A 12,587-nucleotide genomic window follows, 5' to 3' on the forward strand; every position below is an offset into this window, starting at 1 on the left:
TGCATGGTACTGTTCAGGAATCCCAGATGATGTTGTCTTTCCTGAAAGAAGAGAGAAAAGGAAGAAAACTGTGTATATACAGAATTTTTCCACCCAAAAACAAGTCAATAAAATACCACCATTTTTAAAATATTACCAGAAAAGTGAAGGAACACAGGCAAAAGTGCCTGAGTACCAAAGCCCAGAAGATGACCTGTTCAGTGCGTTCTGCATCTTCCTAGCTGAAACCTGAGAAAACATGGCTAGCCAGAGACATGTCTTCTTGTTACCTGGCCAGGAAGGGCCATTTAGTCATTTAAAAAAAATGAGGCCACAGAGCAAACACCATAAATCCCTGTATCAAAACCCCCAACACCTCCAAGCTAATTTAACTCATCGGCTCATGAGTAGATTTTCCATATGAACTGAAAAGTGCATGACCTAATGGATGGTACATGAAGTAGGACCAGCATTACAGAACCAGTGTTGATGACTTCCTTCAGCAGTCTACCTAATGTTGCTGATGAGCGGTATTCCATCAATACTGTTTTAACATGTTTTTCCTCAGCATTAAGAGATCTACCAGAATACCAGACAGTCCTGACTGCATATCTCTCTGTTTGGCCCCTTGTCCTGTTCCTCAAAACTCAATTGTGATATCAGTCACTGAGTTTGCCAGCTGCTTCCTGCTCTCTGTCCTCTTTGCCCAACCTTCTCTGCTACAATCTGTCAAGATGGCAGCATCCTGAAGTCGTGAAATCAAGTACAGCTTTCTGATTGAATGGGGTGAGGGGAAGCTATTCCAAAGTGGTCAATCCCCTGTTACCATTGCTTGTATCACTGTTTTTTTTTTCAATCATGCGACCCACTCTGTCAACCAGTAAAATTTGATGTATGCTGTCCATTCAAACTATTTGTCACAGTGTTTAAGACATCTAAAGAGGTTCTCACTGTTTGTTGGTAGTTACTGAAAACAGTGCTGGGAAAATGGATGGATTACAGAGGAGGAATTAGAGAAACTTATTAATTTTTTCTCCTGTCCAGTTTTCTGTGGTTTCTGATGAACCATGTTGGCTACCCAGGACTCTGAGCTATGAATTCAGGTGAAGGTGCAAGTGGATGAGTACTCGGAGTATTCAGGAAAGTACCACAAAACCATCATGTATAACTGATGCAGACACATGATTTCCAAAGAGTTAAGCTGTTGCTCCTGTTTTAGTCAAATGGAAAGGATGTGACATTTCACAGAGACATGGCTGTGGGGACTGACTGTTTTCAGCTAACACATTTTGCAAGCATTAGTGCCTAGTATTGACAAGATTATATGTCACTTAAAATTGCATTTAATCAAAATGCATTAACTAGCAAGTTCTAAAAAAAGCAAAACTAAAATACAAGCCCTCTTAGTATTTGTCCTAGTTCTCACTGAACAGAATATTCCATTTCATACTGAGGAAAATTATTCTTTGTCAATGACTTATAATTGATGAATTTTAAAAAGTAAGTATCAGAATTTCTGTAAAAAGAAAAAAGCTTTTTCTTTGGGAGTAGATAGTGCCAATATAATGTTATTTTGTGTATATAAACTGCATTTTGCCTAAATAAATTGTCACAAGCTATATTTTGTCTCCTTCTTCCACAACCTACACATGTATTGAGCAAAGCAAAGATGTGTAATTTCAATCAGACCTTTATTTATTGTTGAAGGCATACATATAGTTAATTGCAAAAAGAAGTAAAAAATGTGACTAATACTGCAACAAGCAAAAGGAATTACAGATTCAGAATTTTATTAGGAAGAAGTTAAAACAGAAATCTGATTTACTTGGCTATGACAAAGGCATTAATTACAGTTCCTTGGGTACTAATAATATAATAGTTTCTAAACAAAAGTCCACTTTAAATAAGTTCAGCACCAATAAGTTGGAAGCTGAAGAGTAAAGAAGCACTGTGCAATTTATAGGAATCCCTTTTCTCTTAGGACAAGTCCAGCCAATTAATGAAAAAGATGTTACTGATCCTATATGTATGTATATTATTCTGTTACTGTTAGTTGGTTTGGTTTTTTCTTTATTCTGGAAATGTGTAGGCAATCCTCCCCTATGATTTGAATTATTATTACTGCCTGTCTACTTGCTACTTTTGGTAAATACTTCAGGGTCCCAGAGTTGAGAACACATTCCTGTTTGTATAGAGCATCATGACAAACATCCTGGGGTTTTGTAGATCAAGATATTTGTCCATTGGCTGGTGATTTCTGTGGCCCTTTATCAGGTGCTCTTCTTCCTAGAAGGCCATTGGCATCGAAGGATGAGTCAGATGTGCTGCTTTGACCGTAGTCTCCTGCTTGTGGTGGTTTTGTTTTCCAAGGGCTTTATGGTTCCTCCTCATCTTTTGATGGGCTACCATGTGATAAAAGAAAAGCTATGTGGCCCCCAGGAAAGCTGGAAACCAGCAGTAAGGCTGCTTCTGCTGGAAAAATCTGTCCTGCTCCTTGTCCACATACTCATTAACTGCTCCAGTGGTTGCAACTTGCTGCCAGCTTCTGTCTTCCCAAGAGGTCCTTGGGCACTGGTACACAGACAGGATGTCTGCATGTGTCTGTGTGTCTTTGTTTATTGCAGTTGATCTGTGGGTGTGTAGCAGACCCAACACTTTCTCAGAAAGAGTCTGACTATGTGTGGGCAGGTGGATATACAGTAATTTCATAATAGGTGTGGACAAGATCCAGAGGTGGATCCACAACATGTGCTTTACTTCCAGCCTCTCAAAACAAGTAGGTCAACCAGTCAGCTGGAAGACCAGGGCACTCCTTGTTCAGGGTTTCCTTTTTACTTTCATCAAAACAGAAAACATGCCAAAACAATGAAGAGATTCTAAAGTAAGGGAACATTAAAACTTTCAGCATTAATTAGGCACACAGAAGATTAATCATACACATGCAACTCACTCCCTGTTGCAGTGGAAAAATTGTTTTCCTTAACACATTTCTATAACATCAAGAGTCCTAGAGTCATAGAATATCTTGCATTGGAAAAGGCTTTAAAGGCCATATAGTTTCATCGATATTCACATTTATACTTGTTTATGCTGGAGAGCTGTTGAACTCAGAAACATAACGTCTGGTCAACCATCGCATGAGGCAGTGCTTTGTCTATGTCATTAATTTTTTTTAAGCAGAGCACAGCAGTATGTAAAAAACCTTTTGGTTTCTCTCTGTCTTCTAGAATAAATTGTATAAAATATGAATGTTCTTACTCATCATTGTTCTGCTACTTTACAATATTAAGGTATTTTGTATTGCATCATAGTGGATCATTATAGTAGCCACCCTGTGAGCACCTGGACCCTATCCAAATCCCGCAAAGAATTGTGCATGCCCATACCTTTATGTTATTTACATAATATACTGGATGTGAATAGCACTGTTTTTCTTAAGATAAAGAAGCGTGAAATAGTAGTAGAGTACTAAACTAAAGTAAAAAGGCACTTTGTGTTTCTAGACAGAATCTCATAGTACAGTCACCTTCCTAAAAAATACAAACATTACAAAAAGCTTCCAATTGGATAGGTTTATTTTTTTATAAGGCACTGTGTACCTATTCACTACTTTCTCATTCATCAAGTGAGTTGTTCAGGAAAAGACATCCTGTCAGGTGCTGCAGACAAAGCTATGAGCAGCAACAATACTGTTAATGCCTCAAATAATGACTGAAAGGATTGCAAAATTATACATTATTATCTGGCAGGCATTGATCATAATTACATCACTGATAAAGGCAAAGTATGTCAAATTTTGTGTTTTAAATATGCCCTTCCATTAGAATAAAAAATGCCATGGAAATAATTTCAGTAGTAGCTGTATGATCCTTCTGAATGCAAAATGTAAATGTTTTGCATATCCTCAGGATGAAAGGAGTTATCACTCAAAGCTATTCACTTATTAATTTTCATTTAATAGTCATGGTATATCAGACATTGTAGATCGTTAACCATTTTGCTTTATGACACTGCAGAACCCTGATAACTATGCTGTGTGTAAAACTTAATTCCCTGGCTTACCTGCCTGCTTGGATTGAACTGCAGAATCTTAATTTGCTCATGGTTTCCATGATCCTTTGCTCATGTCCTATTGTTGTTACAATGAACGCATTGCACATACAGCATAGCCTTCATCTTCTTACAGCAGAGCACAGACCCTTTCATCCTTGCAAAGTGAATAATTAAACTAGGATTTTAATATTTGTGCTTGCTTTTGCATTTATTACCTCTAACTGTGAAAACTTAATCAATTATTTTGTATGCTCCATCTGACTAGCCCTTGAAAAAATGGACCAGAATTTTCCACATATCTGTTCTGTGGCTTGAAGCTATCTCAAAATAGCACTGTTGCAGAAATGGATTCTACTTTGCCAATTGAATAGTGGCTTTTTTATCATTACAAGGTCCAGATTTGCATAAGGACCACAAGTGAGATGCAAAATTACGGAGGATGTTTGTCACTGATAAGGTCCTATGGTGTAATGTAATTCTTCTGTTGTACCTGCCTAACTTAAATTTGGGTTTTTGTTTCTGCAGACTCCAGAGGAAGGAGCCTCTACAAGCATCTATGCAGCAGTATCGCCCGAGATGGAAGGAGCTGGTGGCTGCTACCTTTACAATGAGGAAAGGACAAAATCGGCTGACATAGCATATGACGAGGAGCTGCAGAGGAGGCTCTGGACAGAAAGCTGCAAGATGGTTGGGATTTCTGATGAAACTAGCAGACTTCCCTAGAAGAAACCACTTTCACCTGGGTAAATGAAATGCATTGAAAAGCATCTTCAGTGAATCCTTGCAGCATCAGTCATCATCCTGGAAATCACTGTTCAGTCCCAAAGGCAAACATGAACAGCTCTGTTCTTCACTTGAACCCCTAGTCTGCTAGGGTGTGGGGGGAGTATTCCCACAGAAAGATGTAGTGGTTGGTTTTAAATCTAACCATCAGTTTTGTAAATCATGATGTTTCAGTCCGTGATTAAAATACAGTCTTTAACCTTGCGCTGAGTTGAGTTTTCATTTCTCTGTTACACAAAAATAACACTTTCTCTGGTGAGCATGTTGTGTCTCGGACATGTTGAACTTAAGCCACCTTTGTAAATATAAACTACTCTTTTAAATCAGTTTTAAAAGTTGAAGCTTGATTTCCTTAAGCTTTGTTAATCTTTAAGACACTTTATAATGAATGTCAGCTCTCTCTAATGCAGAAATTTGGCATTCATGATCATGATGTTGTTTCTATCATAAGGTTAGTTTTATATGTCAGCTTTTATCCAGAGGTATTAACTGAAGGTCAGAACCAAAAAAAAAGTAAATAAATAAGGTCTTCTTCAAACAGGATATTGAATTTACTTCTTTCCAGTTCAAACTCATCTCTCCTTTAAAGGTGAGGAAGGAATCAAACATAAAAAAGGCAATACTGGCTTTTACAGAGGTTACAGTTGGCCTATTGGCTTATTAGTGGGCTAAGATTCCTTCTCTCCTTTTCTCTTGAACCCATGTAAACTTGCATCCGCAACTTCTTTCATTTTCTTTGGGAATGAGATTCATTCGTACTTTTGCGTGAAGAATGACCTCCTTTTGTTGGTTTTGAACCTAGTTCATATGAGTTTCAAAACTAGAGTTCATGGTTTGGAAGACAGCAATTAATGCCAGCCCACTTTTTCCTATTTTGCTAAGAGTTTTGGAGATGTAAAATGTGTCCTTCCTAAACTGTGTCTTTGCCATGCTAAAGAGTATTCAACTTACACAGTACCTAGTGGGTATTTTCCCTTTTGTTGTGTATTTCTTTCCTAAAGTCTCCTAACAGCTATTTTATTTTTATTTGACTGTCTCTGAGTGTGGATCTGACAATTTTGTGAAGCTATTTCTGGTAAACCCTAGGATTTCTTCCCTCAGTGAGATAGTGGTCAGTTCAGATGCTGTCAGTTTTGACAACACTTCAGTGTCTACAGGGATCTCTACTTATGTCTAACAAAGTGAATCTTTAGGAATGATGTTCACATTCATGGAGCAAAAAAACAAAACAGACGTGGGGCAATCTAAAGATAGCCTGAATTTATACAAGCTCAAATATCTAGAAGTTAAAAACTGGAATGAAGATAGAAACATTTTAATAGAAATGGTGGTAAACCATGAGAATAATTTGGAGAGAAACTTCCCCTGAAAGTTTAAGTCAAGATTATAAGTCTCATGAAAACGTCTGTAAGTCTCCATGGAGACCTGACAGCAACCTCATGGTACTTATAGGGGGCCTACAGGAAAGGTGGAGAGGAACTCAGGGAATTTAGTGATAGAATGAGTGGTAATGGTTCTAAACTGATTGAGAGAAGATTTAGATTAGACGTTAGGAAGAAATATTCGCTGTGAGGGTGCTGAAGCACTGGAACATGTTGCCCAGAGAAATATTGGATGCCCCATCCCTGGAAGTGTTCAATATCAGATGGTGCTTTGAGCAACCTTGTCTACTGGAAGCTGTCCCTGCCCATGTCAGGGGAGTAAGAAACAAATGATCTTTAAGGTTCATTCTGACCCAAACCATTCTGTGATTCTCTGATCTCTCCTCAGTGAAAGAATATTTTGAAGCAGGGAAAATTTCCCTGTGCCTAGGGAGCCTGAACTCTTACTGTTAGTGGAGTAAGCTGTACTCGACTCCCATATTGTTGATTTTAGGTGTCATCTGAAAAAGCAGCATAATCATATAAATGTCCTTGCATTTTCCTTTTTCAGATATACACAGCAAAAAGACTAATAGGTAGGTGTACGTAAAGCTTGTATTCACTTTGCAGCACTGGAAATCACTGCATGACAGAACCAAATGCAAACAGAGTGTTGTGCTCTCATTTGCAGCAGACTAGAAACAATATGAACGTGTTTGTACGCACTGAACCCTGGGCTAATATCCCTTTTGGGCTTTTTAGCTCGAACTTGGTGCTTCGCTGCAAGTGACCTTACCTCCAGTCTTTGGTTCAGAGGAAGATCACATCTAACTGAAAGTAAGCATACCAATAAGTCCAGAGACTAGCAAGGAGATGCAGAGATTAAAAAAAAAAAAAAAAAAAAAAACACCACCAAAAAAATTAAAAAAAAAATTAAAAAACCCAGTATGAATAAAGAAAAGCATCTGGGAACAAAAGTGATAAACAAATTCCCCTCAGCATTAAGCCATGCATGATCTATTCCTAGCTTCTCAGAGTCAGTATATACAAGGCTTAGCACCAGGAAATTTATCACTCAGTCACTATAGCACTTTCTCTTTATGACTGGTTGACTTTTTTTTGGTAAGTGAATGTAGCGCTTTGTGAAATGTGCCAGACTGACACTCTGGGAACTAAATTCCTCTGTTTATTCATGGATCATGCACAGGATGCAGTAAGCCTGCTAGACAGCCAACATTTTGATGTTGCCATAGCATTCCCACGGAACATCATTGCTGCTAGAACTGTGGTCAGGATTACTCAAACTGGATGGGACCAAGTTACCATCAGTTTTAACTCTCCTGAAGCTCCACAATATTTGCACAAGCAATTTCAAGTGGCATAGGGATTGGTAAAAGAGCAAACAGTAAAGTCACATTTCAGTGTAATCTGAACCAGTTTTTTAACAGTCTCAGGCCAATGAAATTTGTTTTAAACAACACCAAGAACATGGTTTGTGAGAACCAAGAAAACAGATTGTGCCTGTGTGAGGGAAGAAAAATAAGTGTCTTCAAACTAGGGATTTCTAGATCAGTGCAATTCCATGGAGATACAGTTGAGCTATTTGCAAAAGAGTTATCTCAGGAACTAAGAACAGGAAACTTTGTGTCAGCTTTGCAACCTCACATAAGCACATGAGCTTGTCTGGAGCAAAACCCAGAAAGGTTATAAAGTGCTATGTGGCACTGGGGTATCACTCGCTTGTGATACTCCTGCAAAAATCCAAAATAATTCTTAACATATCTTTTGAGGCAAAAAAATAGCATGTAAAAAGCATGTGAGAAGATGACAGTGATTTTACTTCTGCACAGAGAAATGGCTAGAGCTGATTTAACTTTCACATTTCAAGGTCATGGAATTTCTGGAGATCTGAGAAATACGTTGTTTCGCTTCACTGAATACCTGGCTGAGAGGTGGCTTATGCCTTTGCTGTAGCTACATGCATACAGAAAAAATACCTGGGAGCTTTTTAACCCTGTAAAGAAAGGCAAAACAAGCTCCGGTAATTATAATTTGAAGGTAGACAAATGAACCTTCCAACATGAAAACATATTCCGTCTCTGTGAGAGTAATTTCCTGTCAGAACATGTAGATTTGGTATCTGAAGATAATGAAAAATGCCTCTGAAATGATACCAGGTAAGAAGGCCAGGTAGGCTCCTAAGCAAATTAGGTCAGTCACGGTGAAGTTATACTTAGGTTCTCCCTCACGTCCACACTGACAGCACTTATTTTTATAAGCATGAGTGACCCATTCCCCACAGCTTCCAAAATGGATATTTCCCTGCCACTACTCCTCCTAGTCTATTGTTTACATCAAAAATCTAGGTGTCTCTACCTTGTCACAAAAGGCACACAAAATCTATGGTCCAGTTCAAATCTGAGATCAACAGAAGCATCCACTAAGTACCAAGATGGTCTGGTTCTATTGCCTTTTTTGTCAGAAGGAAACCATTTTAAAACAATATTTTTTTTCCTTTTAAAAAAAATTACTAAAAAAAAAAGGACAAAGAAAAGGTGAATGCTGTTATGAAAGATAGGTCAAATAAATATTAGAGATTTACTGGAATGAATACAGTTAGCTAGAAATTGATAGGAGTGTTATTTAAACAATGAACTTACACAGGAAATAAATAATGTGCTGACGAAGACCTTCACGTTTCTTGGAAAAAAATTATAACTTCCTCAATAATTAACTAGTTTATTTATAAACTGTGGGGAAATTAGCTGTTTACTGAAAGAGTAAGTGCTTTAATTTGCTTGTGAATGCATTGTTATTCACACATAATGCAGTAGCTACATTCTTGCTTCCAGTTCAAAACTGATTTAGAGCCCTAAATGTGGAACCACTAGACACACTTCTGCAATGTTATTTCATAAATTTTTAAACTTCATAGTTCACCTTCTGCACAACTATCAATTACTTTAGTACACAGAGAGATTTGATATAGCATAGAAACAAAGGACTTTGTTACTTAACATCAGGCTTGCTACTGCCTCTTCCAAATACACAGTAGCTTTAGCCCTAAATATAACAATACATGGCAGATATTGAAATGCTCATCCTAAATAAATTTTCTACATGCAAGCTTAGGCTCTTGCACAGTTCCAGTGTTAGACTGACCTTGCTTATTCTATGACATGGTTTCTGCTCCAGCTACCTCCATGGAGAGACAAAATTGGATTCCAGTGAAGTTAACATGAAATCTGTCACAAATGAGATAAAACCCTCATGATTTTAAGAGTATGAAGGCTGAGGATGCTGACCAACCTGCAATAACTGAAGAACTCAGTGCAAAATGTATATTGTACAACACCAGGCCAGGCAAGATGGGTAAGCCACAAACAATTTCTTGAAGGTAATTTTCTTCCTTTTTAAAACAAATCCACTATGTTTTGGCAATCCACTGTGGTAACACTGAAGAAAGGTAACAAGAAGGAAACACACCAGTGGCCCAAGAGAGCTGTTTTCAAATACATGCAACTATTGGCTTCCATACTGTACAGATCAACCCTTGTTGGCTTCTCTCCCTTTGGAAAAGGACCTTAGCCAGTAATCCCTTTCACACAGGCAAAATGTAGCAGTGGCCATCATTTATTTAGACAAATACTGTCTAGATTGAAACCAACCACCTTAAAGTGGAAGACTTCCTAACCTCAGATAAGAAAGAAAAGGGCACAAAACCAGGCTATGGCACTTTCTGAGTGGTATTTAACCTGGTCACGTCTTCACAGGCAGAATGCAAGACACATTAAGATGATAAGCAGACTTATGTCCTTTCCAGAGAATACAGATCAACAAAGGTGGCCTTCCACTCTATCTTGGCATTGCCTGAACTCTCAAAATGAGCTCAAGTAATATCACTGTTTGCAAGCAAGCAGATCCATTTAAACTATCATTTTTCTTCCCTTTTCTGAAAGTAGAAACAGAATTTATTTCAGCTTGCTGACATTTATGGAATTCATTATTTAGTCCATATTGATCTGCATATATTCAAGATGTCTGATGTATCTCAGACTTTTTTAAAAATACTGAAGGAAAAAACAAATTTATTTTAAAGAAATACAGGATAGCTAAGGGTCAAATTCTGCATTCTTTCTTTTTCTCAGGGAAAACTTCCGTTGAAGACAATGTTCATTCTTACAAGAAAAGTAAGGACATGCTCAAGAAAGTTAATGTGAAATATTTCCTCAGAACTTTTCCCTTAACTACATTTTACAGCTCTGCTGAAGTTAATGAGACGTCCCAGAATCACTGTACAAAGACACGTAACTTAATAGCAGAAGAAGCTATAAAAACCGTGTATCATTTAAATTTGATAATGCCTCAGAACATTATCTCTGGAGTGAAAGTGCCTTCATGGTTCTACTGATATATTAAAGCCCTCTCTTTGTCTCAAAGACTTTCATCTAAAAAAATGTGCAACCTAAAAATTCCACTGATGGGGTATATTGAGAAAAGAGAGTAGCATTCATCTCACTTAAAATAAATAATCTAAAAACAGGATAGCTAGTCTAAGCCTGTGCTCAGTGAGTGTAATATCTCTATGGGACAATTACTCTGACCTATTTGAGTGTGAAATGAGACATGAACAAGACAAAGATCAGCTAACCTTGATTTGAACTGGATCATCTCTTCTAGATAGCTATCAGCCCTTGTTTAAGATTTTCCAGTGAAACGTAGCTCCTAGATATGTTCTTTCCAGCCACAAATTGCTCTCAGCTTAAAAAACACAAGCTTTATTTCACTTTTGAATTGAAGTAGCTTTTCAGCTCCCAGCTATTTGATCCAGTTACACCTTCATCTGCTGGGCTGAAGAACCTGTGTTTTTATCCTGGTGGAGATGGGCAGGCAGGGAAGAAGTCAGCTCTTGGCATATTTTTGATAAACTAGCTTGATCAAGCTCTTTAAATCTTTCATTAGAAATCATGTTTTACATCTTGCAACCATTTTCTTGTCTCTCTGTGAATCTCATCTGATTTTTCAACTTCCCTCCTGCTTTTGAGATTGTAACAGCTCATTTTGATATACACAGGTAATATAACCTCACTAGTCAGCGTACTTTTTCTGTTCCTATGCCCCAGGGCCATATGGGTCATCTTCCCTAAGCATCATAGAGGAATTCAGATTTGGAGAGTCTGTAAACCTTATTTCAGACACACAAAATTTTATCCCATAAATACAGCCCACTTGATTGTTTCAAGACGTATAATCTAACAGAACTCTTAATGCTTCTTTTATTGTGATTTATTTCCACCATTAAAGCCCTAAATCTGCAGTAAAGAGTGCTTGAGAAAATTTTGGGACTGTTGAGTCAGAAGGTGCAATAGGGACCGAGAGTCAGAGCACTGATGCCATGAAAACATATCATAGTTTAGCAAGCATAGATAAAACAGTACACAGTGACTTGCCTTATCTGGAACATAACAAATTTTACCACATTGGTAATTTCCTTTGTTTCATAAATGATTTCTATTATTTATCACCCTGACAGAATCTCCCAGAAGATGTTTCTTTCATATCCCAGCCAGGACTAGCAGGATAAATGCATAGTGCTCTACACCTCTGAGGTGAAAAGATCGTCCAGCAACTACACAGGAATCTTCAACAGCTTGGCTACAAACCTTGGCTCTAACAGTGGTTGAGAACAGCACATTTGGCTCTCAGAGATTTTTCTTTCATCTAATACTAATTCTTTATTTTTAACCTCTCTTCCTGTCATATGTGACTTCTCTATATAACCCTATGTGCAGGTGGGACACTTCTCCCAGAGCTGATGGAAACAAGTTTTGTTTCACACACTCACTTGGCACAGCAGTTGTGATCACAGTATTGTAACTCCCTCTTGCCCTGCTGTGTCCTATTCCTGGACACTGAATTCAAGCTGAAAATTCACATCTTCTCTGTTTATTAGTAGGATAATGATTACCATCTGCTTTATGGAACTCTAAGTCACATTTCATACCACATTTACTTGATACGCAATTGCTGCTGCTACATTTATCACTCGTCTCCTTGTAGAGCAGAAAGCATTTTATCACCAGATCCTTCTCCAGGAAATACTGAAAAATACAGCTCTCATCCTGCATCTGCACAAAAACCCAATATGTGGGTATTTCCTGCATAACACAGGTTCTGAATTATTTCTGTTGGAAAACTGAAACTGTCTAATCCAAAGCTTTAATTTATGTAACGTTCAAAAGTCAATGGTAATATTAATATTAAACTCTTTCAAATTATACTCAAGTTGGAAGTGAACTGGATCAGTATGGCTGTGTTTCTCATACTATTTTGTTTAAATTGTGCAACATTTTGCGGTAAAGTTGTTTCTTCAAACAAGCTCAGGGAACAGGCCTTTAGTGGAAGACATGT

At 37.8% G+C, this 12,587-nt stretch overlaps 1 protein-coding gene across 2 annotated transcripts in view; it reads left to right on the forward strand.

Moving 5' to 3' along the window:
- Positions 1–5,019, forward strand: part of DHRSX (dehydrogenase/reductase X-linked) — a 204,402-nt gene extending 199,383 nt beyond the window's left edge. For both annotated transcript variants that reach the window (XM_050331355.1, XM_050331354.1), the window contains one exon: positions 4,558–5,019. In XM_050331355.1, coding sequence (XP_050187312.1) covers positions 4,558–4,755 — 198 coding nt within the window. In that variant the 3' untranslated portion in view covers positions 4,756–5,019. The remainder of the gene's footprint in view (positions 1–4,557) is intronic.
- The last annotated feature ends 7,568 nt before the right edge of the window (positions 5,020–12,587 follow it).

This window comes from Myiozetetes cayanensis, unplaced genomic scaffold, assembly GCF_022539395.1.
Source record: "Myiozetetes cayanensis isolate MyiCay16 unplaced genomic scaffold, myiCay2020 scf5-8, whole genome shotgun sequence".
NCBI lineage: Eukaryota > Metazoa > Chordata > Aves > Passeriformes > Tyrannidae > Myiozetetes > Myiozetetes cayanensis.